General features: G+C 37.9%; 3 protein-coding genes across 6 annotated transcripts in view; 1 reads left to right on the top strand and 2 right to left on the bottom strand.

Moving 5' to 3' along the window:
* Nucleotides 1-2774: 2774 nt before the first annotated feature.
* Nucleotides 2775-16269, top strand: chrm5a (cholinergic receptor, muscarinic 5a). Of its 2 annotated transcripts, none has more exons than XM_036150464.1 (3): nucleotides 2775-2873; nucleotides 3510-3727; nucleotides 14219-16268. In XM_036150464.1, the coding sequence occupies exon 3, from the start codon at nucleotides 14262-14264 to the stop codon at nucleotides 15864-15866; it is 1605 nt and encodes a 534-aa protein (XP_036006357.1). In that variant the 5' UTR covers nucleotides 2775-2873; nucleotides 3510-3727; nucleotides 14219-14261; the 3' UTR covers nucleotides 15867-16268. The 2 variants fall into 2 exon arrangements, with proteins under 2 accessions (XP_036006357.1, XP_036006358.1); XM_036150465.1 differs by lacking the exon at nucleotides 2775-2873 and adding an exon at nucleotides 5618-5668 and having other exon boundaries at nucleotides 3090-3727; nucleotides 14219-16269.
* Nucleotides 16270-17925: 1656 nt separating this feature from the next.
* Nucleotides 17926-21221, bottom strand: zgc:194887 (fibrinogen-related domain-containing protein). Of its 2 annotated transcripts, XM_036150467.1 has the most exons (3): nucleotides 20733-21221; nucleotides 20472-20624; nucleotides 17926-18669 (listed from the first exon to the last, which is right to left on the bottom strand). In XM_036150467.1, exons 2-3 carry the CDS (start codon nucleotides 20614-20616, stop codon nucleotides 17975-17977), a joined length of 840 nt encoding a protein of 279 aa, XP_036006360.1. In that variant the 5' UTR covers nucleotides 20617-20624; nucleotides 20733-21221; the 3' UTR covers nucleotides 17926-17974. The 2 variants fall into 2 exon arrangements, with proteins under 2 accessions (XP_036006360.1, XP_012735559.2); XM_012880105.3 differs by having other exon boundaries at nucleotides 20472-21221.
* Nucleotides 21222-21319: 98 nt separating this feature from the next.
* LOC105938389 (KATNB1-like protein 1) overlaps nucleotides 21320-26057 on the bottom strand; it is a 70316-nt gene continuing 65578 nt past the window's right edge. For both annotated transcript variants that reach the window (XM_021307337.2, XM_036150466.1), the window contains exons 2-10: nucleotides 25048-25160; nucleotides 24908-24945; nucleotides 24546-24822; nucleotides 24351-24466; nucleotides 24226-24276; nucleotides 24048-24137; nucleotides 23817-23921; nucleotides 22260-22353; nucleotides 21320-22174 (exon numbers count right to left, since the gene is read on the bottom strand). In XM_021307337.2, the coding sequence (XP_021163012.2) occupies nucleotides 22133-22174; nucleotides 22260-22353; nucleotides 23817-23921; nucleotides 24048-24137; nucleotides 24226-24276; nucleotides 24351-24466; nucleotides 24546-24822; nucleotides 24908-24945; nucleotides 25048-25155 (921 nt within the window). In that variant the 5' untranslated portion in view covers nucleotides 25156-25160 and the 3' untranslated portion in view covers nucleotides 21320-22132. The remainder of the gene's footprint in view (nucleotides 22175-22259; nucleotides 22354-23816; nucleotides 23922-24047; nucleotides 24138-24225; nucleotides 24277-24350; nucleotides 24467-24545; nucleotides 24823-24907; nucleotides 24946-25047; nucleotides 25161-26057) is intronic.

Genomic DNA, 26057 nt, shown 5'->3' with positions numbered 1-26057 from the left:
ATATCATAGTATAATTAGAAAATGCATGATACTTTCATAGCTTCTAAAATGTCTACATAGCAAATCGATACAATGAAGCAATGCTGCACGCATTTGCACAACTGTCTGGGTGCTGGTGTGTATCGCATAAAAAAATGTGACAGCACAATAAAGTGAGAGCAGGGCAGCAGTTCAACAACAATGATGAGCTAGGTATCTGTCCTTTGGCTTGCTGCCTGGAAATGGCATCAGAACAGCAGGTCAGGCCCGGCGGGGGTGGGGGTGGAACAAGGATATACGACGCTCAGCGGAACAGATGTGCTGGGATTTTCATGGCAGGCGTTAATCGTGAGGCCACAAACATATAGATTTAATATAAAAAGGGAAGTAATTTCAGACAGGATGTTGTATTATGGCAAATGTTATGGAAGTTGCATGTGTGTGTTGTCCAATATCCAGCCTTTACTGCTCCCACAGCAATTTTATACTCAAAGTGAGCCAATATATCTGATCATTTTTAGTTAAGTCCCTCTGATTTCATAGATGCATATTTTTTTTCCTTTAGTTTCACTTTTAGTTCAAACCTTAACTCAACAAAGTAAAATACACAGAAAAAAATTAAATCCAAATCAGGTTTTAGCCACAAAACCATAGCACTGGATGAGAGTTAAAGCAATTTTCCCTTTGCCAGAATATTGAAACATATATTTTAGATATTGATTCATTGCCTTGTTCAAAAAGATCCAATCAAATACATTAAGATACACAATATTTGAATTAAACTGAAGCGCACGTGATGTATTTCAAGGAAACGCCTCAAACAAACTGTTTCCCTGTTTGACTTGGAAACATCAGAACAAATCAGCTCATCAAAAGAGGTAAGGAAGAGAACTGTGGACCTCCACAAGTTGGGTTCATCCTTGGGTATGATATCTTAATGTGGTAATCTACCACATTCATCTGTTCAAACAATTATGTGCAGGTACGAACACCATGGGAATGCAATCTGAGATCAAGTTAGTTTGGTGCAAAATCGGCTCAAGATCAAAACAAAACATAAAATGCATAAAAAAAACAGCTCCAGGAACAGCTGAGACAGTTTTTTTCAATTATCATTAACAGATATGTGCTTCTGTGAGGAAAAATCAAATATTATGGTGTAACATATAACAACAAACAAAAAACCGACGACATCAGCAGGTGATTCCAGAAACAATGGCAACCTGTAAACTGGGATCCTGTGCTTATGTGTTTAACATCTGCACTGCAGTGCACAAATCTGTGACCAGAGATCAATCCCAGACACATTTCTCACTATTTTGTACATTATGACACAAGCAAACAACATCGAAACGAGAATTCATACAAAGGGGGCATTTCAAATGATGCTCCAGGATAGGAAAAAAAGAACCAATAACAAAAGACCTTGTGAAGATGCTGACCGAAGCTGATGAGAGTGCAAGGAAGCGCTGTACCAACATGGGCTAAAAGCCCACTTAGGGAGGAAGAAGCCATTACTCAAATGCAACATAAAAAGCCAGATTATAGTTTGTAGATGCACTCAGAGACAAAAACCTTAATCCTCAGAGACAATTCCTTTGATCTGCTAAAACAGAAATAGAAGCTTTTGACCGTAATGATAATTGTATGACATTTGTGGTGTGGCGGGGAAGCTTGCAAGCCTGAGAACAGCGTCTTAAATCTGAAGCTCAGGGATGGCAGCACCATGCTGGGGGATTGTTTTATCCGCAAGAGGGATTAGTAAACTTCACAAAGTAGATAACATTACGAGAAAATAACATTTAGTGGAAAAACTGACGCAATGGCAAAGAAGTTGGGTCTGTGCCGTTGCAGTTGGAAGATGGGTCTCCCAACTGGACACTGACTCTAAGCATGCCACCAAATGAGTTACCGTATGGCTAAAGGAAAAGAAAGTCAAGGTTTTGGGGTGGCCTTTACAAAGCCCTGGTCTCAGTCCCTTAGAGAATTTGCTAAAAGGCGTTCATGCAAGATTGCTAACAAACCTGATTCACTTAAACCCGTTCTGTCAGAGGGGAATTGGCCGAAAGTCCAGCAGCTTCCAGAGTGAGGTTTGAGGTATGATTACCAAAATGTTTGACCCATGTCAAATAGTTTGAGCAACAATTTTACCAAATACTAAGAAGCAGTCTTTCTTATTACTAAAATATGCGTGAGAAACAATAGGTGTGCCCATTTAAACTGTGCATCCAATCTAATCTAATCCATAATACACTATGGGACTGCAGTCTCGCAACAGGTAGGGCTGTCACCTTGTGGCAAGAAGGTACTGGGTTTGAATCCTTGCCTGGGGCATATCTGCGTAGTGTTTGCATTTTTACCCCACACATGCATGGGTCCTCTCTGGGTACTTCTCCCACAGTCCAAAAGGAGTGTGGGAGAAGGTTAATTAGTTACTCTGAAATTGCCCTCGGGAACAAGTGTGTGTGTGCATCGCTGTCTCTCCTGTGTGTCTCCATGTCGTCACAAGTCATGACCATAAATAAAAAAGAGAAAAATGGGTTCCTTGGAGTTTACAACAGCTCGGTTGTCCGAGTGTTTCTCTCTGGTGCCTTAAATGGGAATTCCTGGCAGAGATTATCATTCATCATCCAGTTTAAAAAAACACTTCACACCCAAGCAGACTCACACAGACACATTCCAACACACACACACACACACACACATACACAAATGAGTTTATAAAAAAAAGAAAGAAGCATCTGTCACTTCAGCGCTCCGATTATCTTGCCCGGTCATGTAAGCTCTCTCCCATGTGGGTTTAAAGACAACACCAGCGTACACCAGATGACTTTATGGATCACCACAGACCATGAGCTTCAATCAAATATGAGCTGCGGGAGGTTATAATAAAGGTAACTCCTTGCATTTTTTTTTCAGAGCAAAACAAAATCCAACATTCAGCACAGCTGGTAATCCAAAGTGCTTCTCCGCCTTCTGCCCCCAAACCTTTCAAAATGGACTCCTTGAAGCCAACCCCCAACAACCCCCCCCCCCCTCCCCATACCCACCCCCACCCAAATCGCCCCATCCACCCACCGGTGTCCACACTGCCTGTTCACTGTGCCGAAATATGATAAACCGTTCACCCCTATGGGAATTTCTCCTCCCAGCTTGCTAGCGTCAGCTACATCTGTGTCTGTCAGCCTGAGTGGTTCCAGCAGCGGCAGCAGCATAGTGGCAGCAGCCGTGGCTTGGCTCAGACATCAGGCTGCCTCCCTGAGCTATTCTGCTTCAACTTGCCTGAGAGAGAGAGAGAGAGAGAGCACAGCGCATCTTGCTCTTTAAGAAAAAAAAAGTTCTGTTTTGCAAGTTCTTTGGCTTCAAAGCAGATTTGTCTGACATTCATGAACGAGAAAGGAATGCGGCTTTGCTATTAGAGGAGACTTTTTGGAGCTGATTGGAGAGTGCTCTTCTTACGCAGGGATGCCCAAAGCTTTTCGGTGTCCACCCTACCCTTCAGACTGTTCCTTCTCTCCCTCTCTATTCAGACTTTCCCCCCCGGATCCCTTTGGCATGCATGGATCAAGTCAGCAGGATTTCGTTTCCACCAGAGTTCCCTTCAGCTGTGTTATGATCCTCTTCCTCTGTGCCACAATTGACCCAACGACTTCCCAGGCAAAACAAAGGGATTAACTATGAACTTTGCTCCCTTGGACAGACAGCACACAGCTAAACAGTAGACTGGGAGATCCGATCAAAGTCAATTGTGAGTATCTTCATCCTTTTGTGTCTCTTTTTTTTTTTCTTGTTCTACACGAGCGGCTTACTCAGTCTCAAGAGAATCATGACTGATTGAATGTGCGCTTTTTTATTAATGCACAAAGGCATGACCTGAATTCGAGGGGGAAAGACGTCATGTGTGCACAAGGGCATATCTGAGAGGAAATGTATTTTTAATGAAGCCTTCTTACTCTAATGAACAAAACATAAGATGTGCTCCAGAAAAGACGTGTGCATATTGGTTCTCTTCTTAAAGACTTTTCGTACACCAAGCTGCATATTGCTGTTAAGAAACTTCATATTTTTAATTTTACAGCTACTTGTAAATTACTGAGAAATATATGCACTTTCGGGACTGCAAATATATTTTATTTCTCAGGTTTACCTCAAAGATTGTTCCACATTTGTTTTTTATTGTAATCTCTCATCTTCATCCAACTGTCACATATTTCTATGAACAATATTAATCTGGACCTGTCACAACCAGTTTTAAACTGTCATATTCCTCATCTTTTTCCCCCTCTGCCTTCTGTGTAAATTCTCCAAATTGCAAGTAAATTTGTTTCAGGATTGTTCTCTACAATTTTACATTTTTAGCACACTGTATTTTCTTCCACCCAGAAAAGCAATCAATACTTTTTCGAAACAGCCAAGCTCAATCCTTCCTCTCTTGCTTCTTGATTAAGCGGAAATGACATTACAAAGGGGGATTAAGCAGTGAAGCGTGATTTTAACGAGTCTTTCCAGCCCCCACAGATCTTGTGAGGTGTTACAACAAATGTGCAAATGGTTCTGGGTCTCTTTTTTAGAAAACCCAGGAAGCAGTTGTCTCAACAGACTAATGGTGGCCTTAGAAAAACAATCACTAGACTGTGAACAAGTTATCAGCAGGTCTTTCAACAAAGAATGTCTACTTGTGTGTTGGTTTGAAGCTGCTTGGCTTCTGCTAGCTTGGGTTTTGGGGATGGATGATCAGTTTAAGAAAAGTTTGACAACATGTATGTGAAATGCAAAAAAATAATAATAATTCAAAAAACGCAGATAGTCACTTATATTTCAAAGACTCTTAGTAAGAACAAATTGATTTTGTAGCCATGGCATTAATGAAATAAAGCGATGCTTATGAAATATAAGCACCCATAAAACAAAACTCCTAGAAACGTTCGGTGTTATCCTTTTATTCCCTTCAGCAGCAACCAAAACTGTGGGGATCATTTAATGATCCTATTCATCAATTGTCATCATATGCAAGATCTAATTTGAGTTGACTTTTGCTTTAAAATCATAGCTCAAATGAAAAACTAGAAACCAGAAAAGGAATTTTACATAACAGAAAAATTTGCTTTTATTTTTTTTTATTTCTTTCTCTGGCGAAACATACACTGCCATGACAAGTTAGTTTTTTAATTCAATTGCTTTAATGTCATGGCCCAGGGCACAAGGACATTTTCTGCGCTAGTGGATCATTCAAAAAACATGGCAGATGTGAAGACGAGACAATCAAACATTTTAAAAGTAAATTGAAAAATCATTGAAAAAACTCCTGTATGGTTATTAGGTTAAAAAGAAAAAGTGGTATCATTATGATCCTTGGGTACCTTGGTTTTCATTTGTTCCAAGCTGCAAGTTCCACTTTATTATTGTTTAAAGGTATTGCCGTATCCAGATATTCAGTTCATTTATCTGTGTCTTGAGAGTATTTTACATAAAATATCAATGATTTATGTTTAGTTCTTTAAGTTATTCTTGTGTTCTGTCCTTCGTGCATTTGGATTAGTATTTTCCTCTTGGTTCGTAATGTCTTTGTGTCCAGTTCAGGTTCCTTGGTGTTAATTATTCACCCTCCCTCAGTCTGCCTTTTTGCTCTCCTCCACAGCTGTTCCTTATCTTCATTTTGGCCCCACGCTCAACATACAAAACATGACAGGTATTTGGAATAAATAAAAATGCATAATTGTATTTCACATCCACAGACATGGGCCACATCCAAAGGTCGCGCATTAGCATTCAGTGGTCTAAAAGCAGCTGAATAAAATCTGTTCTCAAACCTGCAGGGGTGAATTTTCCAGCACCTGAAATCTCTCCCTGAGGGATGCAAAGTGAAGAGACGGGGACCAGGGCGTGACAAATGTCTGATGTCTGTAGCAACCCGCAAGTGCTGCATCCTGCAGCTATCCAGTACTGCATGTAGCTGAGTTCCTACTATATTCTGCGTTGCTGTCATTACTCTCTGTTGGGACTTCTTGCCAGCTGTCATGCAGCTCTAAAACTACACCAGCATGCTAGAATTGAGAATACTTTCAATTAGGCACATGTAAAACAAAGGATATTGCTAACACAATGAATCCAGATTTTTCAGCTCCTAGTGAGACTGGGAGATTATACTTGTCTCTTGACATCAATATTATTATTTTTTTTTTTTTTTGGTTTTGGACAGAAAAAGGTAATTTATGAAGTATCCCAGATCTCTCCTTAAATACTGGTTCATTCCCATTCTCTATTAGGCCAAAAGCAGCGGTGTCAACAAAAATTCTGATAACAGTGTTTGTGCTGTCCGTTTTTATACCGTCGGTGAAACAGAACAGCAGGGGACGCAACAAACAACCTTGCTTTTCAGGGGAGGGGAGTGATAAGTCCTCATTCTGACCACCTGGGAGTAATAAGTCATAAAGTGGCAGGGCTATCTACACCTGTATCAGTTTATACTCATTTTGAGCAATTTGTTTTCCAAGCCTCTGAACTACAATCTTCAAACAATCCGGAGGTCTTTTTGCCCCCTTCACCAATGGCTACACATTGACATTTACTGCTTGTATAGAACCTCTTTCATACTCATGTATTGATTACTGATGAAACCATAATTACTCCACGTGACCTCCTGCTGGTAGATATTATTTATGAGAGACACAAAACCCCGTTTCCTCACAGTAGACTGATAGATTATAGCAACACTACTTGAGTACAAAATATCCTACTGGCAGGAACAAATTGACACACGGTTGGTATGAATTGTTACATGGTTTAATGCAACCTCGGGTAATGTAAAAGGTTGGGTAGAAATGTTTAAGATACAAAATAGTGAGACGCCAAAATGCCCCTGCACCCGCTCAGAAACAACAGCTAATTGTAATTTTGCTTCTCAAAACATTTTACGGTTGATGTTAGAGCAACTGGTTATAATTATATATATTTAGGCTTCTAACTGAATATATTCTTCTAAACTGTCTGTAGAACAAGACTTTAGATAATTTAGCACAGCACAGGAACAAGAGGAAACCATGATTCCGTTCTTCGGCTTGAGCACTAATATTTCAGGAGCTTTTCATGCGATTGCTCTTCTGCTTCAACGAAAAACTAAACCCAAATCCCAAACTGAGTCAAGGAATACATTTTTCCAGAAACCTACATATGCTGGGATGTTAAACATGGGTCAGTGGGCTGACTGCAAAACACAATGACCAGTGTGCCAAGAGGCTGTGGGCTGATATGAAAATCATCCATAATCCCTGTGCAGATACACATGACATCCCTTGGCTCCTTTGCTTTGACTCATACTCTGTCGTTGTCTATGATGTCTGCTTGCATCTTTCATTTGCAAAGTACACAAGACACCAGCCTTCTTGAGTAGCTGCGTTGCAACCACAGCAGGGGTGTAGCGAAAGGTTACAGATGACTGGGAGCAGTGCATGGTAAGCACCATGATGCAGAGCTGCAGGACAGAAACAGCAATGGCCAGGTGCCAAAGGACCTCAAGCCAGCCTTCAGCGCCCTAGTATGAAGGCTCAGTGTGGATTTGTGCTCCACAATCTGTCCTCAGTCAGAAGCAGGGCACTGTTAACTAACGGATCAATGAGCATTACTTATACATAGAGCTACAGTAGCACAGTATTTCAAAAGGACATCTGATCCTCTTAGGATGTATATGTAATAGGGGAGACTCAGATTTCTTGGCCAAGGAGAATGAGATTTTCTTGCACAAGTATACAAACAGATTCAAGACAATGTATTTTTTACTAGAATGGATTTCATTTAATTTAAAATCTGCCGTGCTACAACATCTTAAGTACAACTGTGACAAATTACGCAGCAGTACTGTTGCCGTTTTTTTGTTTTTCTGCCCACACAAGGTCAGAAACCCCCCCCCCCCCCCCCCCCCCAGTAATTTGTCATGTGTGATACCAAAGAGTATCCAAGCAAAGTCTGAAAACGGGTCACCACAAATCATATATACCGTTTATCAAGCTGTCTGTATTCTTGGATCCAAATGTATAATTAAAATGCTTTCAGTCTTGGTTTAGAGGCCATTAGGGAACTTAACTTGTACTACATCTTGACCCGAACATTTTTTTTTTATTTGTGCGTTTTGTACATGTTAATGCTACCCTGTTTTTGTACTGAATAATTAGACTACTTTTACTGTGAAATTGCTCATGGGACAAAAACATATATATTAAAGTTTTGAGTCTAGAATCACCAGCAACACCACAAAGCTACGGTCTTTAATAAATCTTTAAAGTTCTTTATAAGCTAGCTTTATGGAGACATATGTCATATCAGTACGTTTTGGAAGGTATTTTGGGAAATTATCTGCACACATTGAAGTTTTTCATGTTTTGTGATATTACAACCAAAATCTTAAAGGGCCTATCATGCAAAATTAACTTTTTTGAGCCGATGTTATGATGCTATGCATTCATCAAAATGGTGCTCAAAGTGTTTTTTTTTTTGGTTGATTAATGCATATCTGAATTCTCTTAGCAGCAGCCCCTCCCTGCCCTGAAAAAAAGGGCCATAACAGGTCTTCATAGAGCAGTAATTACCCACCGAAGTGGCTCTTTTAGCATCAAATCTGCACAGCCACTCATTTTTAATACTATGTTGCAGTGGCTTTAAGGCGACGTCATGAAACAGGCAGAACCCACATGGGTAGAGGCAGCATCACAGTGAAGGCAACTATCTTTCTTCTGGATTGGAAAAATAGAACCACAAAACGACTCATATTTCATAACAAATAAATAATCTGTTGTGCCAAAAGGCTATATATATATATATATATATATATATATATATATATATATATATATATATATATATATATATATATATATATATATATATATATATATATATATATATGTGTGTGTGTGTGTGTATTTTATTAAAATTTTATGTGATCGAGCAACAGCAAATAGCACATAATTGAAAAATAGAATAAAAAGGATACATAGGTTTTTAAATGTTTTACTTTCTTTACTATCTTTGTAATGTAATGAATGAGGAAAAGTGCCACTAGCTTTTTATGTATTGTTTCCATTACCTCTGAACACGGATACATCAAGCCAAACTTATCGTTCTATTTGTAAATCAGCAAATATCATCTTCATTAAATGCATTCAAATACTAAAGAAACATTCAAAAATAGGAGTTGTGAACATTTTTATATGTATGTTTAAAGCATTTAATGACACAAACTTCCGGAGGTATAAATAAACATGGGATTTTCTTTTCTTTAACCATGTAATGCTTGGATAAGAAAGGTTTACATTTTTTAGTTTGTCATTTGGATGTATTGACAGTACTCTGGCACTTCAAAAACTAAATATTTAATGAGGTGGTATTCACTATTAATAGTCTGAGAGTCAATTTTCAAAGCCATTCCTTTGTAGCTCTGGGTGTATGTGTATCAGCTGGATGTTGAACCTTTTCCTCTGTCTCAGATCTTTGTGAGCCTCTAACAGGTTTTCTATTTGTCTTTCCATCAACTCTGATCAGCTTCCCTAACCCTGCTGAACTGCAGCATTCCCAGAGCATAATGCTGCCACCACTATGTTCCACCATGTGCATTTTGCCTACAGGTTCATGTGTTTTCCAAAATGTTTTTGTTTATTTCTTGTTCAGTTTCTTTCTCATCTGACAAAAGCACTTTCTACCACATGTCACAGGTTTTGGCAAAGTTAAAAATGGCTTTATGTGGTTTTCTTTTCAAGTTATAAAAAGTGTCTGTGCACTAGCTTCCTCAATGATAGTTTTTCAGTTAAATGACAATTTGTTCCCTTGAAGTTATAAACATTAAAATGAAGTGTTTGTTATGGTACCTTTATTTAATACTTTGTCAGTCCCTTATCCTATAATTAGTTCTCCCCTTGCCAGATCATCATTAATAAAAGAAAACAGTAAATAGAATCCACGCTGGAGTCCTTATAGCAACAGAGGAACAATCATGATGCCTTGTTGGAGTTAAATCTGTACAGTTAGCCCTAATGTTTTTAATTCAAGTGGCACAGCCAGTTGAGACCACTATGCCCAAAATAAGATCACTACTTTTTGGGGAAGGAAAATAAGGTTAATGTTACTGTTACTTATTTCATTCTTTGTGTATTTAATTTGAGCTTTTTAACCATTCACATACATTTGTGGAAAAGAGGTTTCAAGTACACAAAGGCTATTCAGTTGAATATAATATTTACATCGTCTTGACCCAGTGATTACTTTTCAGAGTGAGGTTTATATACATGCTCTCAAAATCTACAGCTCTGTTAATTTCCTCTCATTGATAAAGCTGTGGTGCTGTCCGTGGTGCTGATTTAGGAAGCTAAAACTGTTGATGCGTCATTTTCCCATCAGTTTGGCAGCTTATTAACAAAATCCAGACCTAAATCCAGAAAAAAATTATAATTTTATTAACTTTATTTCTGCAGTCATTCCACTTTGTAAAGTTGTGAGCACAGCACGTCACAATAATGAAATGTTATTTGTGTGTCTCCTGGATGGTTCTGGAATCCTAACTTTGCTCTGTTGAAGGAACGTTAATGAAAATGATTACTGTTTCTCAAGATATAGGCTTTGTTTTCAGCTATTGCTAGGAAGAACTCTTTAATTTAATGCTAGTAATATGGGTTTTCCTTTCTTAGGGCATTTCTATTCTAGTTTGACCATTTCAATTATTTATTTATTTATTTTAAGTTTTACTACCATGAACGTAATTGTATTTCATTGGGATGTTATATGTTTAACTAAACTAATGCATGGATCTCAAAATTGTGCAGTTTATTATTTTTCAGTCAATAGTTTCTATATTTTCCACCAACTCTGATCAGTTTCCCTGTCCTTGCTGAAGAAAAGCATTCATGAGGCAAGTTGCTACCTCCATCATTTTCCATCGTGGGGATGATGTGCTCAAGATGGTGACCAGTTGATATGTAGGCCAAAAAAATTCCTTTGCTCTCATCTGACAAGACCAGCTTCTTTTGCTGTGTCCCCAATGTGATTTATGGCTAATTTTAGTGACTTTCCTGCAGCAATACCTTTTAATCATGTTAAAGGGTAAATTAAGGAAACAAAACTAAAGCTTGCCCTGTTAACAGAAACTCCCACCTGGTATAAGAATATCTGCAGCTCTACAAAGTTACCATTGCTCCAAAGCTCCAGGACAAGCTGAGGCAATTGATTAGACTATAATTCATGTAAGAGTATAAGGAGACTGAATTTCCATGCATAGCATATTCTTATTTCTAAAATACTTTGAAAACCATGTATCATTTTGATTGGACTCTACAACCATGGATGATTCTGCAGTGGTTTATCATTTAAAATTCCAATAGATAAATTAAGATTTGTGGTTATATGACAAAATGTGAAAAGTTTAATATGATGTATATTTGAAAGCCACAGTCTTGCAAATAAATTGTGTTTTTCTTCCCGCAGCAAATAGCAGGTTATGATAACCTTGGTTATTTTTGGAAACCCATTATGTTGGTACCTCAGAGAGCATTTAACTGTCCTGATATGCAATTTCCTACTGCAGCATTTTGATTAAAACCCTCAAACAAGGCAGGTCTGTATAAAATGGAAGAGGGCAGCGTTGGTCAGCAAGGAAATTAATTTCTGTTTGTACACTGTGTTTCAGAGCCAATCCCCCAGCACGGTGCTACTTATTGACCGCTAAGGGGATAATATGAGAAGTTATCAGTACCTACATATGTGCCAGTGCTCTGGGTCACCGTCTGTAAATTCAATTGCCTCAACCCACACAGAGTTTCTTAGTTTCTTGGTTGTTGTTTTTTTTCCTATCCTATCAAGCCTAATCTCATTGTTCATCCACACTGAAAGGCTCAGAGAGACTTCAATGCCCTGATGGTGGATTTATGGTACTGTTGCATTAGTTCTTTTCAACCATTTTGGAGCTTGGAAAGTCACACACAGGATACAGAAGCTGGGCTGGATTACAGCAATGGAAGTCTCTCATTTTAGAAAGATCGAGTGGACCAACTCAAAATCATGACACCATGGTGACCAGTTGGATTGAGTTTTTCATGAGGGAGTGGAAAGCCTGCTCGGGAAACACAGAAGCATGTTACAGTTCATTAACCAAAGAGACATAGTGGTCCTGTTCAGCACTTTGTCACACTGTTTTCATCCACATAGGATTATTTACACTTGCAAGGAAAGTGATGCTGCTTTAAAACCTGTCATGAAAGCCTTCACAATCAGAATAATATTGCATGTCATTATATTTTAGTTTTAAATTCTATGCCTATGCTAAGTTTGGCAAAAATAGCTCACTATTGTAAGGGAATCTGTGCTGTTGATGTGGAGGGTCTCTGCTGACCTCTTCTGGTGAAGGATAAGTAAAGGCTTTATCTGATAAGGTTTTTCAACTAAGTACTTCTAGTGCCAGATCATAGCTGGTCCGGAAGTAAAGTTGTAAGAGCTTCCTTAGAGTTACCGTGTAGTGTCATAATTATGTGGGTACACACCATATGTGCTCTAATCCTTCAAATTATGAAGTCATCAAATACGCAGGAAGGTCATTTTACCTGACATAGCTTCTGAAAAGTTAGTAGAATGTGAAAAAAAATATTTAGAGCTAATGAAAAAGTCCTTAAAGTCCTAGCTCAACCACGTCCTTTGATTAACTTAACTTTCAACAAGTATCGTCATCAAATCTGTGTTGTTTACTCCTGGGAGAGCAGCAAACATTTTTTAAATCGTAATTTCTTAATAAAATACAAAATTTACATAAATTGTGGCAAATTATAAAAGTGAGTAGCTTTTTTTTGGTCCTCACTTTTTTTGGGCTGGGGTTACGGTAGGTTTAGCACTAAGGTGTCAGTTAGGTGTGTGTACAGTAAAATTTCTTTGTATGCTTGAGTAATGCAAAAGCCTACAAAGGGACAATAAAAAACAACTGTAATTATTTATACAGTGATTTCCAGCTTTAGGAGTTTAAAACAATATACTGTTAATTTACAATTTACTGTTGCTCAAATCAAACAATTCTTTAAAAAAACTACAGCAGAATAGGCAAACCTTATGTTTGATACGTTATATCTAACTCACAACAGAAACATATTGTGTATATCATGTTTGTTTAAGCATATTGACAAGAGAAGGAATGCTTGTGTTTGAAAATGAATTGTTCTCTATGCATCACATCTGCTTTAAAATTACATCGGAAGATTTCTCATGCAATCACAGCATCCACAAGAAATGCTACAAAGCAATCACAAAATGTGTCATAAATGTTATTGATTTTTGAGCTCATCAAAAACCAGAGTTGTTTGTTTTTTAGAGCTGTACTGATTAGAATGTTGTCGCTTATTTCCTGTCTCAGATATTTGTAAAACTTTGACATGCCAATATGAACTTTGGCTGATTCCAATTTGTCTTCAAGAGCTGCAATATTAGAAGATGTAAACGACAAAAGTCTTATCTTATCTCAAGATCTATCTAAAAGATTTTGCCGAAATGCGGTTTCAATTAAATCTAAAATAAAGATACATTTATTACATAGTTGACATTTTAAACTGGTTTTAGCATAGGTTATTATCGATTAGCATTACTAGCATTTCTAAAGACAACAGTGTAGTTCCGATAGAGAATGCAGTACTTATCCTACCTCTGAGATTTCCAGAAGGCTTTAATGATTCTTGAACATTCATAGTCTGACACTGGCTGAACACAGAGAAACTAGAGCAACTTGTAGTGTTCTCCTTTCAGCCTTTCTATTGTCTGCTGAAAGTATTGCACCCTCCGGAAGTCTGATTAAATTTCAGTCATACCGTGAAAGTAGCAAAGTTTGAGTCCTCTTCATCCAGCAGCACAATCCTTACTCAAGAGTGTTGTTGCAGGGTAACCTGTAGTGCTCATGAATTGTGCATGTACCAATCAGATTATGTTCAGTTTCCAACATTCGGGGATCAGTGCTGATCAAGGTAAAGATCCTGCAATTTTGGTCAACACTTAACTTTTCTGAGCATTTCTAATTATTTTATCACTTGGTAGATATTTGAAGTTAGTGTGGAAAATCTATGACAACAATGTCTAGTAAATTCACAAATAAGTGGGGTAACCAGTACTACATGTAACTGGTCTTTTCCTTAACATTTGATATTTGACAATTTGATCAAAATGCTAAACTGATTAATCAGTTTTTTTCAGACAGAGGACTAAACCTTCTTCTTTTTCTTTATCTCAGACGCCCTACCTGAAAATGGCAGATCCAAACACGGCCATGATGGATGGACGCCTGTAACACCCAGAAGACCATGGAAGGAGACAATCTAGTTAACTCCACCAGGAATAACTCTGAGACGGACCTCCACCTGGTCACTCACAGTCTTTGGGAGGTGATCACTATTGCTACTGTGTCTGCCATTGTTAGCCTCATCACCATTGTGGGCAATGTTCTTGTAATGGTCTCCTTTAAAGTCAACAGTCAACTAAAGACGGTGAACAATTACTACCTGTTGAGTCTGGCAGCTGCGGACCTCATCATAGGGGTCTTTTCCATGAATTTGTACACCTCTTACATTCTGATGGGCTACTGGGCTTTAGGCAACCTGGCCTGTGATCTGTGGTTGGCGGTGGACTATGTTGCCAGTAATGCCTCGGTCATGAACTTGCTTGTGATCAGTTTTGACAGATACTTCTCCATCACTCGGCCTCTGACTTACAGGGCCAAACGGACTCCCAGACGCGCTGGAATGATGATAGGTTTAGCTTGGCTGGTGTCTCTGATCCTGTGGGCGCCACCTATTCTCTGTTGGCAATATTTTGTGGGGAAAAGAACTGTTCCTGAAAGGCAATGCCAGATTCAGTTTTTCTCTGAGCCTGTTATAACATTCGGGACAGCAATCGCTGCCTTTTACATTCCCGTGTCAATCATGACAATCCTCTACTGTCGGATTTATAAGGAGACAGAGAAGAGGACAAAAGATCTAGCAGAGCTGCAAGGGGTTAACTACCAAATGGACTCTGGGAAGGTACAGCCTCAGAAGATCATCATAAGATCATGCTTTAGTTGTAAATTGAGATCAACTTCACATGATCAGAACCAAGCCTCCTGGTCATCTTCCAGCAGGAGCCATGCCAAATCCACCGGATCGACCAGCGATGAGTGGTCCAAAGCCGGCCAGCTGACTACCTTCAACAGCTACGCCTCCTCTGAGGATGAGGACAGGCCGGCGTCTCCGGTGGGGTCCAGGCCCTCCCTCAGGAACCAGGCTTGCGAAACAAGCAGAGGCGCTGTGAGCAGCGAGAGCGAGCAGCTCGGCAGCTATGTGGACGACAACTACTTCCAGACACACCCCAAAAGCAACTCTCAGAAGAGCGGCAAATGTGTGTCGTACAAATTCAAACCTGTGCCCAAAGATGCTCACGTGGAGCCCCAGAGCAAAAACGGAAACACCAAGTTGGTGTCTTCGGCATTCTCCTCGGCTGAGTCCATGAGCGTTCCCTCCACCTCCTCGGTGTCCAAGCCGACAGACACATCTCTGAAGAGCCAGATCACCAAGAGGAAAAGGATGGTGTTGATCAAGGAGAGGAAGGCAGCTCAGACTCTCAGTGCTATCTTACTGGCTTTCATCCTGACATGGACTCCTTACAACATTATGGTGCTGATTTCCACTTTCTGCTCACACTGTATCCCACTCTCCCTCTGGCACCTGGGGTACTGGCTGTGCTACGTCAACAGCACAGTCAACCCGATGTGCTACGCCCTGTGCAACAAGAACTTTCAAAAGACCTTCCGCATGCTGCTGCTCTGCCAGTGGAAAAAGAAAAGGATTGAGGAGAAACTGTATTGGTGTGGACAGAACCCTGTAGTTAGCTCTAAGCTGACATGAATTCCTTTTTTTTGTTGTTGTTGTTTCTAGGTTTGTATCAACATCAGAAATTTGGAAACTACATGTTAGGTGAAGTGCATTTCAAAGCGTCGATCAGTCCATTTGGTGTAGTGAAGAATAATTGCTGCTAAAATCCTTCAAAAGGATGAACATATTTAATGTTTTACAAACCCAGAACTTCTTCACATTTTGCCACACAACTGCAAACATCAATGAATTCTACTGGATCTCTTTTGTAGTATAAAACAAACACAGTGTAAGGGATAACGGTGAAGTGGAAAACATATTATTTTACAAAGAACAAGAATATTTGAATATTCTGGCATGCATTTATGTTCCACCATTCACTGCAATTGTCGCTGCAAGTCCTCTGAAATATGTTTTAACCAGTTATCCGAATCTAGAGGCAGAAATGTATCCAGATTAACTCAAAAGTTAGATTGGACAAGGAGCACCATCAGGCATCAATGTTGCTAAAAAAAATCCCTATTGGATTTAGATCTGGATTTTGACAGAGAAGAATATCCTTTGACCTAAACCAATTAGCTGTGGCTCTGGGTGTATGTTCCGGGTCATTGTTTTCCAAAAATGTGAAGCTGTAGTCAGCTTTTTGCGGCCTTTATCAGGTTTTCTTCTGGGATTGTCTTATTTTTAGCTCCATTCAGCTTCCCGTTGTGTCCGACCAGCTTCTTTGTCGCTGCTGAAGAAAATAATCCCTACAGCATGCTGACATGGCCACATTTTTTCCACAGGGACACTCTGTTCAGGATGATGTGTTGTGTTAGTTTTTCACCAATAGTTTACTGTGTACCCTACATGACTGGTGGCAAACTGGAAATGTGAGCCCTTTAAGCTTTATTTTAACAGTATTTCTCCACCAGTGCTTGCTTATTAACCTCTAAGGTTTTTTTTATAACATCTATATTCATAATCAGACTAAATTACACTTAGAGCTTTACTAATTCAGTAACTTTTGATGGCAGCTGGATGCATTTTATTTAGCGGTATCAGAGTAAAATAGGATGAATACAAATGCATACCAGACTCAGAATACATGTAAAAACTGTTAAAAAAAACATGCATCAAATCATATTTTATCCATTTCACAACTATGCCTACTGGTCTGTCTCATAGAACCCAGGAGAAAAAAAACTAAGGTTTGTGGTAGTAATGTGACAAAATGTGAAAACTTTGAAGGGGTATGAATACTTCTGAGAGACACTGTAAACGTGACACTGTAAATAGACTTTCCCATGAAATTTATAATTAAGGCATGATGTGCATTTTGTTACATATTAGTGGTCAAATGTTCAATTTTGTCGGCCGAAAGTCCCCAAAGCTGTTTAAGTTTTTTAGCATTGTGTTTATAGTTACAGATTTAATTTTAAAGGGCTAACATTTCACATGTTCTATCGTTTAAGAATTCAGCATCTTAAATAGATTGTTATAAAAAGCCTTTACATATTTGTCTTTGTCCTTTGTCAGACAATTAAATATAGATTCAGTTTTATTGGTATCACGAGTCATACCAAGACAGCATTTTAAGATAAACTTGTAAATCATTCTGAATAACTTGCTATTTTTGTCAATGTTTACATTAGGAGAAAGGGTGGGGGAAATCAATTTCCATTACTTTTATCCTCAGGATTTTCTTTTCCACTGGTATCAAAAAAAGTACCTTTTATTGGACATGTTGAAGCTAAATGCTGCTAAATCGCATATTTCCTGTATTTCTGGCATAACTGTAAAACACTGTGGGGATTTCTTTCATCGAGTTTACTAGTATAAGCTACCACGTTATAGAGTCCTATGAAGTTATCTACAATTTGGGGAACTACAAACATGCTTTGTTGTGACTATATATAGAAGTGCATTGGAGATAAAGTTAGAACCTATCTGTACTGAAGATTTTTTTTTTTTTACTGTGCTTGAAATTTGTGAAAACAATTCTGGCTCCTTTCAGTATTTTGTTGTTGTTAAAAGTATTTCTTAATAAAATGTGAGGAACTAAATATCCATCTCAGTGCCTATTGCCGACAAAGGCACCCATGTCAGCATCTGGATTGTTATATCTAGAGTTTAATTTGATGCAAATCCTGTGAACGTCTTCAGAGCTCCTCCTTCCTGCAGTGTCCACTGTGAATCACTTTAACCGTCTCTGAAGGTCTCACCATCATCCACGCGTACTTGCACAGTCTCTCCTTGTTGCAGTCCTTTTGCCAGTAAATAACATTCCTACGATTCAAATTTGCCCCAGCGCAAGCGTCGTACCACCACCCCCCTCCTGGCACACCTTGAAACTCCAGCTTGGCACAGTTTTGGAAGTAGTTGTCATTGTCTCTGTCTTTAGTTGTGAACTTCTGGTTGTCGTGAAGGTAATTTTCTGTGTCCAGGGTCAGAGCGTCCAAAGCTGTGCCCTGGAATAACCCTAACCTCAACCTGTAGCCGGTGGATTCTTCTTCGACCAAAAAGGGATCATACTCTCCCGTCTTGGTGACTGCATCCTGGTCTACAAGCTTCACTCCCAGTTTATAGCGGGCGGGGCCACGAGTGAGCTGATGGAGGTGTTCGTTCCCAAGCCAGTGATCCCCTGTGACATCTCCAAAGCCATTCTTGTACTCATCCCAGGTGCGATCAAAATCCACGCTGCTGTTAACAGTTATGTGCTGGACTATGGTCCAGCCTCCTTCCTGCATGGCACAGTAGGCCACAATGGGGGAGTCGTGTGGTTGGATCAGGTAAACTCCGTCTCTGGCCGTGCCCGAGGACGCTATCAGCATGTCATAGCAATCTCTAGGCAGCACTGCGGGGAAAATAAATACTTCTTAATTAAGTCAGAATTCAATTGAAAAATACTTTAATTATTAATATTAAGGCAAATGCACTCACATAATCAGCCCTGTTTTTACATTTTACATCGACCTCTTGACGGATTTTCAATGTATTTAATTGGACTATATGTGATAAACCAACAACACATTGTGCAGAGTTGAGAATAGTAAATAAGTGAGTTTCAAAAATGTGAAAAATGTAACTTGCAAATGTATTCCACCCCCAACTGTCAGTTCTCTGTTCTGTAGAGCCACCATTTACTGGCATAAAAAACTTTTTTTTTTTTTTTTCAGATATGTCTTTAACAGCATCGCCCTTTGAAATCTTAGTCCATTCTTCTTTGCCAAACAAACAGCTAATTGGATTTAGGTCTGAACTCTGAGATCAATGCAGTCTTTTGTTCACACTTTTATACCTGTTAAAATCCATTACTTCAAAACACAGGTGTTGGTCTTCCTCAGGAAACCAAAGCTCTAACTCAATTTCTATAGAACTCAGCTGCAAGAATACTAAGACTAGAAAGTAAGCACCAATCAAGCCTACGTTAAAGTCTCTGTAATTGATTTCTTTACATTTTCTAGTTGATTTTAAAGATATTGTTTTTTTAAAACATTAACACTTTGAATAACTTTGTCACTGAAAAGTGCTTCATAAATAAACTTGCCTTGCCTTAGTCCAACCTATTTATTAGATTTCCTTTTACCATACAGGCCCTTCAGATCCCTCAGGTCTTCTGGAAAGCGTCCTATTGCGACCTGAAGTGAAAACTAAAACTCACACTGAGGCATTATTTACTTATTATTGGGCCCAAACCTTTGGAAAAACTTTTTGAAAACCTGATGGCAACTGAGGGGATTGATGTTTTTAAAAGCAAACTAAAACATTTTACTTTTTCTATATATTTATTATTGTATCATTTAGCTATATTGTTGTTCATCTTAAAAAAAATGTATTCTTAATGTGTTGTACTTGCATCATATCATTAACATTTATTTAGTCTGTCTACTGATTATGGTTTAATGGATTTAGTTATAAAGTGCTGTTTATATTCTCTGTTTCCTCTCAACAGGATCACATTTACTCAGTTCCTAATCCTCCATGATTGCTTGATTTGTCTTTTGGTTAATTTTTATAATTCACTTGGCTTTACAATTTCTGTCATTTTTTGTTTCGCCTGCTCATCTATTTTAACATGCGAAAAGCAATGTTTGTTATACTCGTATAAAAATCTGCAATAGTTTCATTGACTGATGGATTGAAGGCTACGGGTTACAACTAAGCAAAAAAATTAAAACACTCCTTCAAGATAAAATCTTATATATAAAACACCCAACCGTGGTGTTAATCTACTTTATGATAATTTGCATAGTCCATTTTTTTGTTATATAAAGCAAAACATTATATATTTTAATGTCTCTTAGATAAACAAGCAAAAGCCTCCAAAGAGCCGCAATTTTGCTGGAAAACAACTGTTCGTATGAGAAATTATCTCATTTAAGATGGACAATTTATCTCAAAAGAACACTTATCACCAATAAGTCACTAAATGATTTCATCTGCAAGCTGGAATTTGACCAACCTCCACAACAATAGCACATATAATCTGAGATAAAGCTGGTTCGTAGATTGAAAACAATCATACTTGTGTGGCTTTCCAGCAAAATCTTCAGCTTCACACCAAGAAGTTGAAAAATGATGCAGGCCTTTAGCTCCTTAATCCTTGACAGACATAATAAGAAAAATCTAAATGAAAGTGAAAGTCTAAACAAATACCTTTCATCCCACGGTTCAGGACCTTGTTGTGCTGATTTACGGGGAGGAGGCTGAGATTCTCAGCTTGGAGATGTTCCTTGTCTGCTTCAGTCGTACAGAGCAGCAGCGCTGTAGCCACGGCTGGCAGCCAGCATCTCCACTCCATCCTTCACTCTTTAGCAAATCGGCTAAGTTTAGTTGTTTTAGCCTGCTACGATTTGGAGAACCTCCTTGGGGACACCCCAAACTTTTTTTGAAATGTCTAAAAATAAGAATGCTTACTTTATGACGTGACGTAGAAATGTTATACCCAAATGTCCTTGCACCTGAAGGCAAACATGATTGCGGAGTTCAGATTGGGAATCCAGTAAATATCATTCTCCCTTGCGTAGTTGCACCTGGACTTTGGTCCCTGGTTCACATCACAAAACAGACGCCACCCCTGCACTTATCTGTGTGTGATAAACCCACATGGTCACACGTATCCTTGTCTGAATTAAATCACTTCAACAGCACACATGGGGCTGAAGTCCAGATGAGGTTTCAAATATTGTTGGGGCAGAATCACTTTAGCTTCAGTTTAGTTATTTTTTGTTTGTTTGTTGCTTGAAAGCTGGATTTAATCTCATTTTAACTAACACAGAATTTGACATAGTTGTGTGAGTTTGTAAGCTGTCATTGTGCAAATGTGAATTTTCTTTACAAAGGGTTTAATGATCCAAACATATGAGAGAATGTTTTTAGGGAAGCTGCACGGTTTTTAAAGATCGTCCAAATATTCATAAGAGCAGTCCAACAATTATCCATCCAACTCTCAGTATCATTAGCTGTACTTTTATAAGTGGTGAACATTTAACTTCAGAAAGCCACATGATCTATAACATTTAATATTTATAAAAAAAAGGTTTTACAGAGAAGACAGGCAATTTACAAATATTATTAGAATTTCCAAAAACATGACTTTAATTTCAAAGCTCCATAATCCAAACTTGAATTATCTCCTTAGTTGATTTATCACCACTTTTGTGAGATAAAGCAGGCAAGCATACTGGACAAATGAACAATGGTCTGTGGCAATCCAACAGGAAAATACTGAATTCACTTCCTGTTTCATGCTCTTTTAACTTACTCTGTCCTGATTTGCACTCTCCTTTCTTCATTGGTGAAGAAACAAACATACCGTAATAATCCTTCATCAATTCAATCAATTAAGCTTGGCATCAATTAAGGTAAATACTCATCAATCTCTCCAAAAAATGATTGAAAATCTTGTCTCGTGTAAATAATTGATGACAACAAAGTATATCAAGAAGTCTTTGTGTGAAAAAAACAGTTTTTAAAATCAAAGGGAACAACAAATAAAACGAAAGTGACTAAATCAAAAGTAGTGAGGAGGGTGAATCATGAGTTATAATCCACTCAAAATGTAGTTTTTCATCTCCCTCTTGCCTTCTCTTTGCTGTCTCAGTCGACAAAGCATAACTGTAAAAATCTGATATTAAGTTTATCTTTTTTCCTTATGGCACATAAACATAAATAATAAAATCAACATTTTCACACTTTTAGATTGCATTTTTCACTTGTATGTACCTTCACTGTTGCTCTAAGCTTTAATTTGAGAGAACAGCTGCTATTAGTGTTCCTACTGATGACGTTGATGACACTAGAAGTTATTTTGATCCTTATTGGTGTCCGCGAAGTTGAAAAAGAAAAGAATCCACAACCTGAGAAGGAAAAATAATGAAAATGATTACGGCACAGTAAATATTTCTATAATAAGATATAATATCACTATATCTGTACCCTTACCTTGGCCATGTCTCCTGCTTGACCTGTAACATATTTTAAAAGAGGTTCCTGCTGCCATAACTCCCAAAGCTGCTGGTTGAAAACCTGGAAATTTCTGTAAAGGAAAATAAATAATTAAAAAAAGGTTTTTAAACAATACGTTGACCTACAACTTGTACCAAAGATTTGAATTATCCGTGCAACTACAGTATTGTTGTAATACTGTTGTGTATTAATAATCAAGTATGATTAATAATCAATAATAAAGTATGATTATTAATGCATACGTTTTATTTTAAGGACAAAACAAAACATGCCCATGTGAATAACAATACAGAAGTAAATGTCAACAAAGAAAACAGAACATACTGTTGTACTCTGGCACTGGAATCTGAACTAGAACAACAGTGTGATATAAAATTTAGGCAATTTTGAAATCTGAAAATTTCAAAACCTTTGTTACAAATTGATACATGTAACCTAATTCCTAATCTCAGGTATTATCGGGTCAACCCAACTCCCCTTTGGCTATCCTTCACAGGCAGGGTCATAAACATTAAGACACCGCATCACATGATCAAAACCACCCTCAGGCTAAAAACCTCAAAGGTTAAGAAATAATAATAATAATAATAATAATAATAATAATAATAATAATAATAATAATAATAATAATAATAATAATAACAATTTTATTTGTATAGCACACTTTTAAATCTTGAGACTTCTCAAGGTGCTTCACAGTTCTACAATAAACAAGGTTTAAAACAATCTAGAATAACAAATCCTAAAATAATCAAGATTAAAAACATAACAAATCTAAAATAATAGTATTAAAAATTTGGCCAACAATTGCAGTTAAGGACGAGGTAATCATAGCGGAAGTCTTATTTATTGAAGGCAGCATGAAACAAATGAGTCTTCAGGCTGCTTTGAAAGTTGTGAGGGAGTCAGTCATCCTGACTGTTTCACGCAGCTGATTCCACAGCCGAGGCCTCATGGAGGAGAAGGCACGGTCAACCATGGTTGATAGCCTAGTACGGGGGACAATGAGGAGATTCTGGTTGCCAGATCTGAGTGACCGAGATGCAGATTGAGGAAAAAAAGATGGTCCAGGAGGTAGGTTGGGCCAGTGTGGTTGACAGTCTTGTAGACCAGACCTGGTTGACAGGGAGCCAGTGGAGGGAATGGAGGACTGGAGTGATGTGGACAGATTTCTGGGTATTGGTGAGGATGCGGGCAGCACTGTTCAGGACATACTGTAGCTTCTGGGTGGATTTGGAGGGGAGGGCTGCTAATGGGGAGTTACAGTTGTCGAGGTGAGATGTGATCAAGGTGTGGACCGGTCTCTCACTGTCCGGTTGGGAGAGAGAGGGTTTGAGTTTAACAATGTGGGTTCAAATCCAGATTCCCCATGTCACATGTAGATGTGCCCCTGGGCAAGGCACTTAACCCCAAGTTGCCTACCGAGCTGCATATCGGCTATATAAGTTCAGTCCATTTACCATTACTTTTAAATTATAATTTTTTATGTTCTACATGATATAAATATTGAAAAGATCAGAAAACAACATTTACTCATCCAGCAGAGGTTGAGTTGATCCCCTGTAGCCACTTGCTTGTAGTTCTTCCCACCAGTTCTTTAAAACCGAATGTATCCATTTAAAACCAACAACCAGATACCTGCGAGAAAACAAATGAAGCCTGAATGAGTCCAATTTTAGACAAATAAGACTTACAATATAAACCTTGTTTCTTTCATAGTACAGTTTAGTCTTTAATTATTGTAAAACTAAGAGAAACACTCACTCTTCATATGGTGTACTAAGGACTTTCCTGACTAAAGGATAGAGATCAACACAACAGCCAATGTTAATCCTGGGTGAGTCCTCCTCAATGCTGTAAGGGAAAGAAAATTATTCTGAATTTTACCCCTACTTTATTTTTAATCAGGGTTTTGAGGATTTCTACAAAATGCAAAGCTTACCACTTGCAGACAATTGGCAGAAAGTCAACAATCACAGCAGTGTCCTGGATTCTTTAGAAAGAAAATGATGAAAGCCTCTAAAATTCTGCATGACTCTCTTCTGACAACAAAAATTCACTACATACTTCAGTAAATATGTCAAAAGCTCCCCGACATTCCTGTTCCACAGCGTTAAAGCAACCTTCAGTCTCAGATTTCTTCCAAACAGAACATCAATCATTGTGCTGTGATCCTTAGTGAGCTGAAAAAAAAACCCTATGTTCAAATGATTTTGTACAAAACTAAGCATAGAATAAGAACGTGTGGTCGTTGACAATTACCTCAGTCAGAGTATAGCAGTCGGACTGTCCAGAACCAGTTCCACTGGTCTTGCAGTTACTATTGACATTCAGTGGGAAGTCATCTGGATCATTAAAGAAAGTGTCCTGTTGTGTATCATGCAAGCCTTTCTTCTCGTTTTCCTTGTTTGCTGCATCAAAACACCTGCCAGGTCCGAGCTGCTTCCTTCGAGCTACAGTCAGGTGATGTGACTTCCTCTTGCACGACACCACCCGTTTCACTCTGCCTGCACTGTTGCCAGACCTGCTTACTGGATGCCTGGTAAGGGTAAAATTTTCAGAGAAATTGGGCAATGACTACAACGTAATGACTGAAAGGAAATACAAAAATATGAAGAGCCCACCTCTTTCTGTTGAATTCCTCGTGTTTAGCATAATCCACCTGCAATCAGAAATAAATAATGCTGTTAGAGGTCCATACAATTGAGATGAAAACACCAAGCAGTTTTGCAAACAGCTTAATGCATCATTTTATCCAGCTGACCTCTTCTGAATTTCCCCTATGAGCATGGGCTACTGTGTACGGTGCTGCCTCATAATTAGGTATATGGTTAACATTATGGGTTCTCCTGTCTTTACTGCTGGAGTCCATCAGATCTGTGTATAAAAGAACAAAATAAAGAAAAAATTCAGAAGTTAGAATAGGCACCAGCACCCCTCGCGATGGGGAAAAGCGTGCCGGAAAATTAATGGATGGATGGATATATACATATACATACATACATACATATATGTATATGTATATAAATATATGTATATAAATATATATATATATATATATATATATATATATATATATATATATATATATAAGTTTAAAGAAATTAAAAGCAGTACATGTACTCAAACTGAACAAACTAATGAAGAATATGAATTTTCTATTTATTTATGTTGCATATGTTTTCTCATCCACCGCAACAGAAAACATAACGAATGTATCTGAACTCACTAAAAAAGGGAGACCGGGAGTTGATTCATATAGAAAAAAATTATAGAGTGATAATATGATGAAATATATGGACAATCCTATAATTGTAATTATGTCACATTAGCTTTCTTATTGTTTAACAGAAAGAAAGTGGCATTCCATTAATATATTAACATTACAGATTAGTTATTAGAATGTATGGTTTAAGTAAAGATTGATAAGATTTAAGGACAATCTTCTAATTATTAAATAATTACAATTTTACTGTATTGAAAGAATGAACATTATGAGGCTTTTTTTTTAATTGAACCAATGAATCAGTCAAAGGAAAAGGAGAATTATGTTTAAAATGTAGGCAAAAAATATTACATTCACAGTAGTAACCCATGTACAAAAATCATCACAATCAATGAAAATGAAAAACAAAACAAAAAAATGCGTATGTTATATTTCATATATATATATATATATATATATATATATATATATATATATATATATATATATATATATATATATATATATATATATATATATATAGGCTTAGAGGCTTTCATCATATATAT

This window comes from Fundulus heteroclitus, chromosome 19 (assembly GCF_011125445.2).
Source record: "Fundulus heteroclitus isolate FHET01 chromosome 19, MU-UCD_Fhet_4.1, whole genome shotgun sequence".
Lineage (NCBI taxonomy): Eukaryota > Metazoa > Chordata > Actinopteri > Cyprinodontiformes > Fundulidae > Fundulus > Fundulus heteroclitus.
This window is presented reverse-complemented; position numbering and strand designations above follow the sequence as displayed.